At 36.3% G+C, this 15178-nt stretch overlaps 1 protein-coding gene across 2 annotated transcripts; it reads left to right on the top strand.

The window, feature by feature from the left end:
- Positions 1 to 335: 335 nt before the first annotated feature.
- LOC115994882 (protein disulfide isomerase pTAC5, chloroplastic) lies at positions 336 to 7067 on the top strand. 2 transcript variants are annotated; one of them, XM_031119196.1, is made up of 6 exons: positions 336 to 903; positions 1784 to 1879; positions 2030 to 2167; positions 3212 to 3458; positions 6695 to 6732; positions 6848 to 7067. In XM_031119196.1, exons 1-6 carry the CDS (start codon positions 439 to 441, stop codon positions 6947 to 6949), a joined length of 1086 nt encoding a protein of 361 aa, XP_030975056.1. In that variant the 5' UTR covers positions 336 to 438; the 3' UTR covers positions 6950 to 7067. The 2 variants fall into 2 exon arrangements, with proteins under 2 accessions (XP_030975056.1, XP_030975057.1); XM_031119197.1 differs by lacking the exons at positions 6695 to 6732; positions 6848 to 7067 and adding an exon at positions 5880 to 6681.
- The last annotated feature ends 8111 nt before the right edge of the window (positions 7068 to 15178 follow it).

Here is a 15178-nt window from a genome sequence, read left to right as displayed (position 1 = left end):
TGAAGATCAAATAGAAAATAGAGAAAAAAAACATAGGGAACAAAAATATGTTTTTGTCGAAAATTAGGCCTCGTTTGATAGAACATCTTAAATACATGTTTTTAGTTTTTAAATAACATTATACGTATTTTCACACATTTTTTTTTTCACTTATACATATTTTAAAAAATTATAAACAAAATTACTCAAACTACTCAAATGATTGGATTGGCATGTGTAGTGCTAGTGTAAGTGTATACAGTTAAAAGTTTTTTGAATTCAAAGCAAGCAGTCTACCCTGGAGTGGACCGAAATTATCTTCCCGCCACCTGGTACCAAACGTGTGGTTCAAAACAACACACAAAAATCCACAAGGACAACAGCGCACCAATTCCAAATATCTTCAACTTCTTTCTTCTTCTTTCGATTTATCTCTCTCTCTCTCTCTCTCTTGTTTCCATGTCTTCCTCTCTCACTCTCCTCTCTCTAAACCCTCCTTTTCACCACAAACACAAACCCCACTCCACTCTCCTCCTATTCCCAATCCCCAAACTACCCTCACTCTCCCTCTTCAAGTCCCACATTTGCCACTCCTCCAGTGAAGAAATCCGATGGCTTCGCGAGGAACAGCGGTGGCTACGCGAAGAGCAACGCTGGCTCCGTGAGGAACAACGCTGGGCTCGCGAGCGGGACTCACTCCTCCGCGAAATCTCTGACCTCAAGCTCAAAATACAAGCCCTAGAAGGAGCGTCATCGGTGTTAGAAGCCCTAGGATTAATGTTGCAGGGTTTGAAGGAGAAAGGCCTCATTGCAGAGACCGGGTTGGAGGAGAAGAAGAAGAAGAAGAAGAAGGAGGTGATTAGGGTTTCGGAGAAGCAGACTCTGCGGAAAGGATCGGAAGGCGCCGAGGTTCAAGCGATGCAGGTCTGCTCGCATTCACTCATACTATGAAATTCACAAGGCGAGTTTTTGTGATTCCTTTATAGAAAATACAACAGATAGATAGGCAAAACAAATATCGTTTTCATTCCTAAAGAAGTTTGCATCAACTTCGTTTTTCACTATTCATTTTTTTGTCCTTCTACTAACTCTCCTTAGCTTTTTATCTTATGTGTGTAAGTGTAACTAGACTAGGTCACATTATTTTTAGCATTAAAGAATTTGACATGTCTGATATGAACCATTACATTTATAAATAATAATAAGGACACACATTAGGCAAATAAGTGAGTCGAAACTCGAAAGTATTGGTTATATGAAAGATCTTTTTAAAGTTTTTGAACAAAAAAATAAACTTTTTTTTCCATCATTATAAAGTTTAAGGATAAAAAGTGTAATGTTTTCAATAGTTTAGGGATGAAACAAAACAAACTTCATTCAAACTGTAGGGACAAAAAAAAATGTTTTAGCCTAACTAATACTTGTGTACAATTATTATTTACATTGCCAATAATTTAGAGGCACTACAATAAAGTTATTTACTTAAGTACAAGTAAATGGGCTTAATTAAGTTGATTTTAATTATACATAAAAATGGTATATTGTACCGCATAAGATGGGCAATTAGCTCACTGATTAGATTCAAATGTAGTTGAAGTTGATTGGACACTTTGTTTTCGTTCGCTATGCACAGTTAGATCTCCAACATTCCCTGTATATATTATATATGTGAATTTCAAAGTTGAAATTTTTATAGGGTTTTCTGCAGTTACCCCATGCGAGCTGTCACAACTCACAAATGCATTACTAACTTTGTAAGAGCATGTCTTATACTTTGATTTGTTCTAACATTTGAGTATGACAGGAGGCATTGCAAAAAATGGGATTTTACTCAGGAGAGGAAGACATGGAATATTCAAGTTTCTCAAGTGGGACCGAGCGTGCTGTAAAGACTTGGCAAGTAAGTTGCAAACATTTATTTGTGGAACTTACTTATAGGAAAACTCTGTAGAATCATCAAGGGTAAAAATAGTCTTTCCCTGATAGAATATTCAATGCTGTATTACTATTCTGTTCCATGGTTCTTACAGTGCTTCATATTGCTTGACAGGCCTCACTAGGTGCCCCTGAAGATGGGATAATGACTGCAGAGCTGCTTGAAAGATTATATGTGGAGCAACAAATTATTGGTGCTGGTTCAAATGTAGATGCAGATCAGAAGGGGAGCACCTTGACTGTTTCGCCAAAGGTACGTTGATATCACCGTTTGCTGCAATGCTTTACCATATTAAGGGATGCATCAACTGAATTCTCACTAGCTATTCTGGTATTGGCACTGAAGCCTTTCAAAGATATGTAGCTATTCTGGTGGTCATGCACTGGCAGATGGATGATATTCTGATACAAAGGAGAAGTATATTTTGCATTATGTAAAGGTATAGTACCTTAGGTGCAGCACATTAGGTTCCCTAGTTAAATTCAAACACTTAATTGCATTATATTTAATTGTTCTTGAAAAAGATAACACTTTGTTTTTTATTGGTTAATGTAACCAAGTATTTGAATTCAATTGAGGAATTGAATGTATTGCACCTAAGGTACTGTACTTAAGTTTTACCCTTTTGAATCATTAGGATTGTTGAAGTAGCAAGCTGGCTGAGGCAAACAAGCTGCAGTTTTTTTTTTTTTTTTTTTAATAATAATTTTAAAGGTTTGACTGACATTCAGGATGGCTTTAGACTGCGTGTAGATGATAATGCAACTTCCTTTCTCTATCTTTTTTTTGGTGTCTTCTTTGCTTGAGATCGATATGGAGAATTGGTTTTTTCTTTCTTTGTTAGTGGCTGGCTTAATAAAGACCAACAGTAAAAGAAAATGGAAAGACATATTGCTCTGATACCCCAAAATATGTAAAATTATTTTCCCCATATTGGTGTGGAGTCTTTCTGAATCTGGAATCCATCTCAAGAACAGCCTTACATATCACAGAGATGCAGGACTCTGCAGTTGTGACCAGTTTTAACTGCATGGAGTATTAGGATTTCACTCGTATGGTTAACATAACTCGGCTCTTCTTTTCTTTTTTTCTCTTTTTTTTTTGGCTTTCTGTTTTTGTTGGATACATTCTATGGTGATGGTAGCATGTTGGGCGGATTAGTGAGTGGAAGGATTACGTCTTTTGAACATCAACCTAAGCAACTCTATTATTAGCTAATGCCAAATAATTTATCCTTTTAACGATACTGACGTTATCGTGTGTGCAAAGATCTGATTAGGCTCATTGTTTTTTCAGGAAGGTGCAAATGGAGCTCCAGTTGCTTCTATAACGGATATTTCAGAAGTTAAGCAGACAGTTGTGAATGAAGAAAGTGTTACAGAAGTGGAGGTATCCCAACATCGAGTTTTTCTCCTAGGAGAGAACCGATGGGAAGAACCCTCCAGACTTGTAGGCAGGAACAAACCAGTTAGTAATAGCAAGACGAAAGATACCACAACAAAGTGCCTTACATGTCGTGGAGAGGGCCGCTTAATGTGCACAGGTACATAATTGTCACAATATAGATCTTTGATAATGATAGTTCTCTGAAAGTGCTCATTGTTGAACCATACACGTGAAATTAATGGCAGAGCCCCAGCATAGATTATTTGGTCAAATATGATATTTTACAACTAAATAAAATGAGAGCAATGTATAAGTATAACTTATACATATTAGATATTGGGCTAATGGGCAATTTAGTAATCTGCAATTACAAAGTGAATAGAGGTTAAATGTCATACACGTGGGAAACTGACCTGGGGATGCATATATATTCTTAACATGTATTTGTGGTTGATTGAATCAGCATTTTTAGAGGCCGGCCTATTTTCTGTCCTGTGGACAGAAGCATCTGAAATAGTACCCACAACATACCTCTTCTCACTATGTATACCAGGACGGAGATTGGAAATGGACTTGTTACCAATGATTTGGTTTTTACATAGGGATACATACCACTTTATTGCACACGTTTCAGACAGAAGGAACTTTATGCTTGCACAGCCAAATGGCACAGCCTGTTCCAGTTTGTTGACCAAATTTTATTAGATGGTTCTAAGGCCTTTGAAAAAAGAAATCAAGCTTATATATGCCTGTGTCATGCATACATGGATAAAAAAGCATAATTAGAAGGCCATACCCAGTGCACAAGCAATAATTTAACTGCTTTAAACATAAGCATATTTTAATTATCAAAAAATGTAAATAAAAACTTTTAAGAAATTTACTTGATTCGCCAAACCATTTTAGGCTGAAGTTCCCAGTTAAATGGACTTCTTATCCAAAAAACTATTTTATTTTGAAAATGGACTTCCTATATTACCACCTGAACTGGTGCTAAATTAAGGTTTGATCATGACGGAATATATTGTTTTTGTCACAAATGTTAACATGTATGGAATCAAGTTTTGGAGCTGGAGCTTGTCTACTATATGAAAATTCTTACAACTGGGATTTGAGATCTTATAATTTCAGAATCAAATGGTTGTATTGTAGGTTAGCACACTGTTAGTCATATATAGCATGAACTGTAACAATTGACCATCTGTAGTCATGTTTTTGTTTTTACTTGGCATGACTCCTTATGCAATGTGGATTGACTTGATGACTCAACCATAATATAATGAGGTTTAACAGATCTGAACAACCAGAATGCAGTGTTTAGATGATTTGATGATTACAACCCATGTGAAAGTGGTGGCAAAGAAAAAAAGATTTCAGGTTTTATTCCTTGTTTTGACAGTGAAGAAACTTTAGTTGTGACATTGAATAACTCTGCTCCAAATGATGTGCAGTTGTTGAGCATTATGAAAGATAGCTTATTCTATGAGGAAATTAGGGGGAAAGATATGGGTATGAACAATGCATGAGAACAAGATCTTGTCACAAAGAACAGGGGTCGAAGTAAGAGTAGAAGGTTTGATAGTCATAGGAAATTTGATGATAGATCAAAAACAAGTGATACATCTCAGCTGAGGGGGTGTAGAGAATGCTTCAATTATAGGAAGATAGGTCATATAAAAATGGGTTTTGAAAAATTGAACAGAAAGGGGTTAAAATCCATAGAATGATAATTAGAAGAAAAAGTGGTAGAGCCCTCTATTGAAGTTTGAAGAGGAAGAGTATAACCATGTTGCAAACATGACATTGAGTGGGTTGTTGATTTGGCAACCTCCCACCATGTAATTTCTACCACTGATTTCTTCACCACATACAAAGAAAGAGACTTTGGTAGTATGAGATAGGTAATTCTAGCAACTCAAAGACTGCGTGGTGATGTGTGGATTAAAACCAATGTTGGTTGCGCATTGACATTAAAGAATGTGGTACATATTGTTGGCTTAGGCTTTAATCTATTTTCTATGCATCCCATGGGTTAGGTAGGTTATTATAGTCACTTTGGTAATGGAAGGTGGAAAAGAGCAAGAGGGAATGCTCGTTGCATTATGTACAAGACACATGTAAAGACTTATGACAATGGGTTAATATGAGAAGATTTTGAGAGGACTCCACAGCTTAGACTTGGAATCAATGGTTCTATTACCAAGAAAGTAAAATTTTTCTATTAAGCCGGCAATAATTTATTGCAATAACATGAAATATTTTAAGGTTGTTGAGTACGAACAACCCTTTTCATTAGAGATTGTCGACCCTCATGTTAGAAGGCCTATTACAGAATGTGGGACTCAGTTTTGGGAATATTTTGCCTTTTGATGAGGGGGAGACAAGTAATTGTATTTTTTATATCCAAGATGAGATTAATTATTTGAAAAATAAAGACATTGGCTTCGATGAGGTTTTTCTCAATTATTATAAAAATTATCAAGTTGTTTAAGCTTTATAGGATGTTGGTTGGCATGAACTTCAGTGAACGGTCGCAATGTGGTTTCCTTTTCTCATGGATTGGAGTTGATTTTTTCAGTTGTTATGAAGAGTACTAGCCCATGAGATATTGGGATTTCAAAAGTGGCAAGAGTCGTGAGAAACCTTATGTCAAGGAGAATTCATGAAACTTGGGTTGGTAATTTCCTCCATGATATTTGATTTCATTAGGTACAATTACTTTGTTTATTTGTAGTTTTGATGAGAAAATTGCATTTTAGTTCTTAGAGAGATAATTTCTTATATCGACTCAAACATTTGAAGTGGTCTATAATTTACTGAGTATTTGGCATAGCTCACACATTCATATGTACAAAACAGTGTGCCTTAGTTTGTCAAGAAGCCATTTGACCTATCAAAATATTAATTTTTAACAGAAAGAGACCATTACCCATAACCCTTCATGTTTGTGAAGTATGAAGCTGTTGAGAGAGTAATGCTGACAGTGACAAAGGTTTACCAACTTTCAATTGGAGGGGATCTCTTTTCCTTCCCTGATGGTAGAAATTGATCCCCGATCACATTCATTGTTTCCAAGTGGTCCTTTTAGTGTGTATGTCAAGCTTTTGAGTGTAAAATTGAAAACATATTGTAAACTATTTTGTTATAGTTGATTTATTCAGAGTTGCCATTGCTTCTTATATGACAAGGTTACAAATTGGACTTTGAGGTTATAATGATTACCAGCCAATGAGCTTTAGCTCAAATGGCACATCCTTTTCCCATATGAGAGGATGGAGGATAAGACCGTGGCTTGAAAATTTACTAGATGTGTGTGAAAACTTACCAATCAAATAAATGACCACCAGCTGCCATTTAGACCACCTATGGCTAACTAAGCTTTGTCTGGTGCAGAATGTGATGGAACGGGCGAGCCAAACATTGAGCCACAGGTAAGAGGGTTATTGATAATGATATACTTGAGATGTCTTTTTTTTTTTTTTCTCTGTCTGATTTATTCCAACATTATTCAAGATTTGACCCTTATGATAAAGTTCCGTATTGCAGTTTATGGAATGGGTAGAGGAGGGAACAAAGTGTCCATATTGCGAGGGCCTTGGTTATACCGTTTGCGACGTATGCGGAGGCAAACAACGAGTTAAGACATGATATATATTTTCTCATCTGCTTCATATGCTATAGTGCGTGTATCATAATTCATGATTGTTTAATTACTATACAACTTACTAAATCTTTTATCTTCTGCTAAATACCATACAACTTGTGATATAGAAGTGGAGGATCGAGTTTTTAATGAGGTACTTACAAGCGGCATGGCAGAGTGTGATGGTGTAAAATGGTCCGTGTAATAAACACTACTCTTTGTTTTTTACTGCCAAAACAAGTCATACAAACAGGGTTTTATTTATTTATTATTAATATCGTTGTTATTAATATTATTAGGTGAAAATGCACTTTTGGTCCTTACATTTTGGGCCTATTTTCAATTTGGTCCCTAAATTGATTTAGCTCCTAGGTCAATCCCTGATTTTCAAAAATTGTTTTTAAAATAGTTCCTACTGTCAACCCAGTGACAGAAAATACTAAGGTGGCAAACGGGGAGTGCTACGTGGCATGTTAGATCTGATGTGGCTAATAAAATAATAATAAAAAAATTATTTGACTTTTAAAAAATAACACATCAGCATTTTAATAATAAAAAATCCATGTTAGAAAATTTAAAAATAAAATAAAATAAAAAAACAAAACCTTAAATCTCATTAAATTAAATAATTAAATTTGTATTTTTTTAATTGCTTTTCATTGTTTTTTTTTGGAAGAACATAAGAACATGTTCTTCCCTAACATAACTAACACAATCAAACTCAACAAATTCTAACACAATCAACACCAAATTCTACAGCAAATCAAACCCATAAACTCAAAAAAAAAAAACTAACTCCAACAAACCCAAACCTAGAAAAATTTTCTTAGGGAAAAACACACACAAAAAAAAAAAAAAAAAATAAAAAAAAAAAAAAACCCAAAAAATTCAACAAAGACCCATGCTCGAATCTCCATAGCTTTTTCAGTTTAAATTTGGGTTTCGTTTGGATCCGTGATTGACTGAAGCTCCATCAATTTTTGGCGTTTTGTTTGGGTCATCTTGCTTCAACGGAATCATCTCCACCGTTGCCCTACCTGCCACAACCACAAACACAGCAATCACAACCCAACAACCTTCCTTTTCCACCACTTCTCAATCTGTAACCACCAACCACAGCCAAACAAAAAAAAAAAAACCCATGAACCACAACCCACACAGCCAAAAAAAACCCATGAACCAAATCAGCCACGACCCACGGCCAAATCAGCCACGATCCATGGCAAAAAAAAAAAGCCACAAACCATGAACCAGTCGAACCCACGAACCGATTAGAACCATCAAAGCACAATCACCCATGACCCATGGCCAAACCGACAGCGACACCACCGAGCACGTCCTCACCCACGAGTCTGACCACCACAAAGTTCAAACCCATATCATAGCCAACAAAAACCCACGAAATTAGACCCACAACCCGCCGAAGCACAACCACAAAATCAAACCCATGAATCGCCAGAGCACAACCACGAAACCACCAAGAACAATCGCAAGTCACGAGAGTGAGAGAAGGGAAATAGAAGGGTAGAGAGAGACAGAAGAGTCAGAGTGCATGAGAGCCAGAGAGAGAGAGTGAGGGTCAAAGAGAAGAGAGGTTATGTGTGGAGGAGAGAAATTATAAGCCATGGGTTTGATTTACTGGATGTTTATGGGTTTGATTTCTTGGATTTATTGGGTTTGATTTGGGGAAGAACATGAAGTATATGAAGTTCATGTCCTAGGGAAGAAGAAGAACAATGTTTTTTTTTTTTTTTTTTTTTTTTTTTTTATTTTGAATTTTTTCAGTTTAATATTTTTAAAATTAATTTTATTTTTTTATTAATTAAAATGTTGACATGGATGCTGACGTGGTATTTATTAATGTTATTTTATTAGCCACGTCAGATCTAACATGCCACCTGGCACTTCCGTTTGTCACCTCAACATTCTCTGTCACTGGGTTGACGATAGGGACTATTTTAAAAACGATTTTTGAAAATCAGGGACTGACTTAGGAGCTAAATCAATTTAGGGACCAAATTGAGAATATGCTCAAAATGTAGGGACCAAAAGTGCATTTTTACCTTATTATTATTATTATTTTGGACTAGGTAAATAGGGGTTAAGATAATTTTTTTTACTAAAAAAAAATCACCATGTAATACGCAGAGGATCAGCCATGTTTGCCAATTGTAGAGAGCATTAGAAGGCACTCCCCAATGCTTCTGTTCCCAGTCCATCTTTGCATAGAAAATAGTCTCCTTTCGGTCAACTAAAACCAGGATTTGCCATTCTTTACCTTTACTAAAACTTTTCCAAGGGCTCACATTATCCTGATTGGTATTTGCTGGTCGGCTGCTCTTGCACTCTTGGTGACATTAATCATCATTCCTTCAAACTGTGCTTTGTTGCGACATTTCCAAATAGTCTAAGAGTACAGCTGCAAAATTTACAGTGACAGACAGTAACGAAACCAGGATTTAAATTTGGAGGGCAAAGTATAAACCATAAAGAAGCTTTAATGATGTTGATATTTGCGGACCAAATAAAGGATAAGCATTATAATCTCATATTTGCATATGCAATCTGGGATCACACTCCAATGAACTAATATCAATTTTGTTGATTTTTTTTATGCTTTGTTTGAGGATTTTCAAAAATTCCATCAATACTAAGGTTGACAATCCTATGTAATCAATAATGCCTTTTGAATTATTTGTATTTTTTCTTTTGAAAATATAAAGAATTGTAGTTAACTTTTCCATGATCGGACAAATCAAATAAGTTATATTAATAATAGGAATTTATATTACGTAATAATCTGAATATGTAAAAAGTAATGTTTTCAATTTTTAATTTCTTTAATTTGAATATGTTTCACTACTTCCATATGTTATAACAGTTCTATTATGCCAAGATTACTTACTAAAAAAATAAAAATAAAAAAGAGAGGGAAACTGCCCCGCACAAGCCGAAACAAAATAAATATTAATAATTTGTTGACACAATAAAATTATTACTAATAACTCATTGGCACAACAAATCAACAAGTTAATCGTAGGTTCACACCTATAGAAGCACAGACAAATTCAAGTCACGCCAATTTCAATATGGTGTTCACTATATTGTATCCCACTACCCATACTTTCCATTAAGTATCTAACACAAATAACACACTAATGCTTCTTTTTTGAATAAATCTAACTCGGGAACACACATTAACATATCACTAATAAGTTATCAAATACTCTCTCTCTCTCTCTCTCTCAATTTGACCTTCACCTTTGTGTGTGGAGCGATCAAAGAGGGTGTCTTGGTGTGGGTGGTTTTAGGGTTTCTCTACAATGATTGGAGATATAAAAAGAGTGTTGAGCGTGAGAAACAAAGAGAAAAGAGGAGGCAGCCTAAACAAGAGAATAAAAAGAGACAAATTTGATGGAGGCTAAAGAGCATAACGTGAAGGAGAAGACCAATTGCATAGAATGACATGCTTCTGATATCTAAGTTTTTCTACTACTCTTTATGTCTTTTTATTCATATTCTTCCATGTATCATGATTCCATGCAAGGCTAAAAATATCAATTAAGTTTGAGAATGAAGCCTTGTCAATGAGTAATGACATATATTTATGAGGTTCCTAACAAGTGGTATCAGAGTTGTTGATCTTGAGACGGGTGAATATGACTGACAAGAAATCTTGAAGGACTTACAAAAAATGGTGAATGAAGTTTTAGAGAAAGTCAAGGCCTTAGCTGAATCTAAAAAGGCCATGAAGGAAGAGCTCTCAAGATTACAAAAGGTTCTTGAGAACATGACAGAAGAGGAGTTACAATCTCTTGATTCAATGGAACTCGAAGAACAAATTAAGTTCCAAGAATCTATTGCTGTTGTTGCAAGCCGGGACATTGATTTTTGTGTCAAAGTAGATGATGATATCCACGTACACGCTGCCTTGAAGTTCAATCCAAAGAACCAACAAAGAAGGTGATGATGATCCAAGATTCTACAATGCATAAAGTTGTTGCTGTTGGTGTGGATACAAGTGATCCAATGGTTTTTTATTGTAGCCAAACTCGTACTTCAACAGATGGGGCTGTTCATGTAATCAAGAATGAAGGCATGAAATTAATAGCCACTAACATTGGTGGTAATGCAAGTGAATTTGAATTAGATGATTCTTTTCTTAGTGGTTGTAGTGGGATAAATGATGGATTCTATAATCAAGCTGATCTTAATTTTTATAAGGACTTGGGTGTGAGTTGGGATCTTAAAGATTGTGAAGATATATAAATTGCTCTCAAGAAAATCTCTCTATCCTCAATATCAGCTTCATGGGAATGTGATCAGTTGGACCCGTTTATAACATTATTTGCAGTTTGTGGACTATCATCTCCTTACCCACGTAAGTTGCATGGCTGGTCATATGTTTGGAAGTTTATGATTAGAGACTTGGTATTTGATAGAAAGAAAGGCCACAACATATAGATTTCTTGGTGCTCCTTTGCTGATCTATTTAATGATGAGATCTACTTGCTCAAGTTATGGATTGTGACAAGGTGCTTGGAAGTAGTTGGAGTGTTCAATGTTCAAGATGCTTTGGAGTATTGGGTTAGTGGCCGGTTTCCCCTCATAAAGATGTCAACTATAACAACACCTTGTGGGAAAGGTGTTTTGAAGGAGGGGGAAATGTTAGGAACCCACATTTGAGTATAGAATGCATTTAGTTAGTTAGTTAGTTGGTTAGTTACAATCTCAAGCATGTTAATCACATTTAACACATGTTGGAATTATTAATGCACATGGGGAATAATAGGACTATTAGAATAAGGCCATGTGGACCAATATAATAGTTTCATGGTTCTATAAATACCTACTTGTAATCATATTTCCATCATTGAAGAATAAACCAATTGATTGCTTAGAGTATTTCCTCTCTCTCTCTCTCTCTCTCTCTCTCTCTCTCTTAATATTTCTCTATGGAGGGTGGCTATCTCAAATTAAGTCAATTTCCTTCAATTCTCTTCAATTCTCCTATAATTCCTATCCATCCCCATTAGGAACCACTGGGTTCCTAACATTTGATTTTATCCATATTGATGTTTTCTTTAACGATTATATTGTTTTTGCTTCACATTAATTGATGAAGATGAAATTCTAGATATGAGTTCAATCATGTTTTTCTCATGATGTAGGATCATCTTAATTGATTGAATGCTTGGTTTCTATTGTTCATTTTAAATTGGATATCACTTGTGGTTTGATTCTAATAAATACAATTGATGATTTGGTTCAAAACTTTTAAGCGAAAAAGAGCATGCTTTAGATTTTTGAAAGGGTTTCAAAGATGATATATGTCGTGCTAATAGGGTTGATTTCTAGATTATTATGTAGGAATTTAGAAAAAAAAATTAAAAAAAAAATAAAACAACAACAACAACAATGATCATGAATGTATGTTGTGAATTAATATGGTGACTAAATGTGATCAACCTATTTTGATCCGACCGATTCTTTCAATTTGGGCCATCATTGATCCTCTCTTTCTCTCTCTAGCCAAATCTCCATGGTTAAGCTTGTTGATGCCCATTTTGACAAGGAGGCCCAATAGCAGGAAGAAGCCCAACAATATGGGAGAAAAAGAGTTAGTAAACTGAGAAGAAAACCATTAAACTTGAGTGGCAGGAATAATGGACCATAAGCCTAAAAAATAGCAAAAGGGCCTCAAAGAAAGCAAGCGGGCCCAAAGGAGCCCAGAGAAAGAAGTAGTAAACCTATGGGCATTATGAGAAATAGAAAGCAAGCAAGAATGGGTCAAATATGCCCAAAGTAATGAATTAAGTGAGTAAGGGGTTGGTGGAAAAGCCCATAAACCCCAAAAGTAAAGGATATGGTAATTTGGGCTAGGGAAGTCCAAAAGACTTAGCAAAAACCCATGGGAATGAAGAATTAGAATGGGCCGAGAATGCCCAAGGAAATGAAATAGGCCAAGGAAACCCGGAAGTGATGAAACGGGTCAAAGAGGTCCAAAATAACATGAATACTAGCCTAATGATAATACCGGGCCACTGGAATTAAGCAAGGGGAAAACATACAGCAGACCCAAAAGAGGCCCAGCAGGCACGAGTCAAATAATAGCATGGCAAGAATAACAGAATGGCATGGTAGAAATGCTAATAGACTAGCAAAAGGGGGTAAAGAATGGATTAGAAAAGGAAAAGCCCACAATCAAACAAGGCTCAGCCCAAGAGGGAAGTAAGACATAAAGAACAAAAACTCAGAGACTTATTCACGCCACAAGAGGTCAAGAACGAGCAGCAGAATGTGCAGACGAGCCTTCAGGTCATGGCAAACACATGAACAGTAGAAAAGCTATGGACACACATGGAAATGGAGCACGCATAAGGTTCAGGCACCACTAACTTGTACCTAACCAATACAGGAGTGGTGAGCCATGGATTAAAGATAAGATAGGGTATGGTTTGGCAGTGGGGAGAAGGAGAGAGCCTATTCTAGGGTTCCCCTTTAACTCTTTTGGGGGAAATGTCTTGCTGAGATGACATACCACCGAAAAGAAGGAAAGATGAGTTGGAATTACTAGGTGTATGCCATGAGGGATAGTGAGAGAGAATGCCCACCCTTATTCGGATGGGAATGCCACAGTAAACAAGCAAACAAAATAAGACTTTTTGTCTGGGAATGGGGTGTGGCACGGCCAGCACAGGTAAGTAGTGGTGGCTGGGCAGCTGACAAACCAGTGGGTGGTCTGGGAAGGACACCCACACCAAGACAAAAGTGGTTAAGGGGTAAAATAGTAAAAAACCAGTCATGGCAGGCAGTATAAAAGGGGCTCAGTCGTGCTCAGTAAAGGGAGACAAAACAACACCACGGAGAACAATGGAACAAGAAAGTAAAAATACAGTAGAAAACTTAGAAAGGAAAAAGAGTTAGAGAGAAAAACAGAGAGTAGGCAAGAGTGTGATAGTAGGCATGAACTAATAGGCTAATCTTTTCTCTCTCTCTAAAAGCCTACCCTCTAGTAAGGATTAAGAAATTTGAGGATAAGCTATTTAGGCCCATTCTCTCAAAATGGGTAATTTTTGTGACAGGATCTTCCTGTGGGATTGCCCACATTGAAGAGTGGTTCCCTTCCTGGACTTAACTCCGTAGGGAAATCAAGCATGACAGACTAACCATTCTTCTTTCCATTTTATTGATTAAGCATCGGTGTTATTTCTATTTCTTTATTATTGCCATCTTATTTATGTGCATTTATATTGATGCATTATCTCATCCTTTATTAAAATCACGATTTGGTATTTCCTGTTTTCTGGCTGACAGTAAGCATTTTCCTTTTGTTGTTGTTATATTATACATGTCTACCATAACTCTTTTGTAACAGTTTCCTCTGTCATGGGCATGTGACCAAAGTTTTAGCAAAGGGGCTTTAGTTTGTGCACAAGTCGGCTTGGAGTGTTGTAGTCAAGCCGGTCCTGACTCTCCTATCCAAAACCATTGGGCCATAGCGTGGCAAGAGGTAGCCCAACCTGCAGTTGCAAAAAAGGCCCACCACAAAGCTTGAACCTCCATGACTGATCATCTTCAAGCTCTACTTTCCACAACTTTTCACCAATTGCTATTAGCGACAAGCATTACTACTATAGCCCTCTGTTCACCAAATTTGGTGTTTTCACAGTCATGGTTCTCACCTTTATTTGATTTGCTCCCCAGATTTGGTGGATTTGGAATTTTGTTAATGGCAAATGCATATTTGAATCATTTCGAAGGGAGGTGTTACTGGGTATGCTTTGTGAATGAAATTGAAACATATTTGCTTTACACATTTTGATGGGCTCGGTGTGAAGTGATTTTTGTTGTGAACGAAATTGAAAGATATTTGCTTGACACATTTTGATGGGCTCGGTCTGACGTGATTTTTGTCTAAATTAAATCAACAACCACACTAGTCGGTATGTGGTTCTCAAAAAAAAAAATTTTTGATCTTTGACCCGTATTTCGTCATCAACAACCAAGAGCGTGCTAGTGATCAACTCGACTTCAATCAATATCTTCAATTCCAATTGGAACCTACACACCCCTACGCACTACATGTTTGGAAACTTGACTCCAACCATCAATAAGAATGTTGACATTAGTCCTTGTTATGTGCAATGCATATAACTCACTTAACCCAACCAACCAAGTGAATCATGCACATTGCACACGACAAAACACATATCATCTTTTTATTAGTAGTT

This window comes from Quercus lobata, chromosome 6 (assembly GCF_001633185.2).
Source record: "Quercus lobata isolate SW786 chromosome 6, ValleyOak3.0 Primary Assembly, whole genome shotgun sequence".
Taxonomy (NCBI): Eukaryota; Viridiplantae; Streptophyta; class Magnoliopsida; order Fagales; family Fagaceae; genus Quercus; species Quercus lobata.
Note: the sequence above shows the minus strand (reverse complement) of the source record. Positions and strands in the feature narration are given on the sequence as shown.

Bases quoted from the DNA above. Each gene is read 5' to 3' on its own strand.
- LOC115994882 (XM_031119196.1), top strand. From the start codon at position 439: ATGTCTTCCTCTCTCACTCTCCTCTCTCTAAACCCTCCTTTTCACCAC. The intron at 904-1,783 runs GTCTGCTCGCAT...TGAGTATGACAG, and splicing joins CCGAGGTTCAAGCGATGCAG to GAGGCATTGCAAAAAATGGG. The intron at 6,733-6,847 runs GTAAGAGGGTTA...TCCGTATTGCAG, and splicing joins AGCCAAACATTGAGCCACAG to TTTATGGAATGGGTAGAGGA.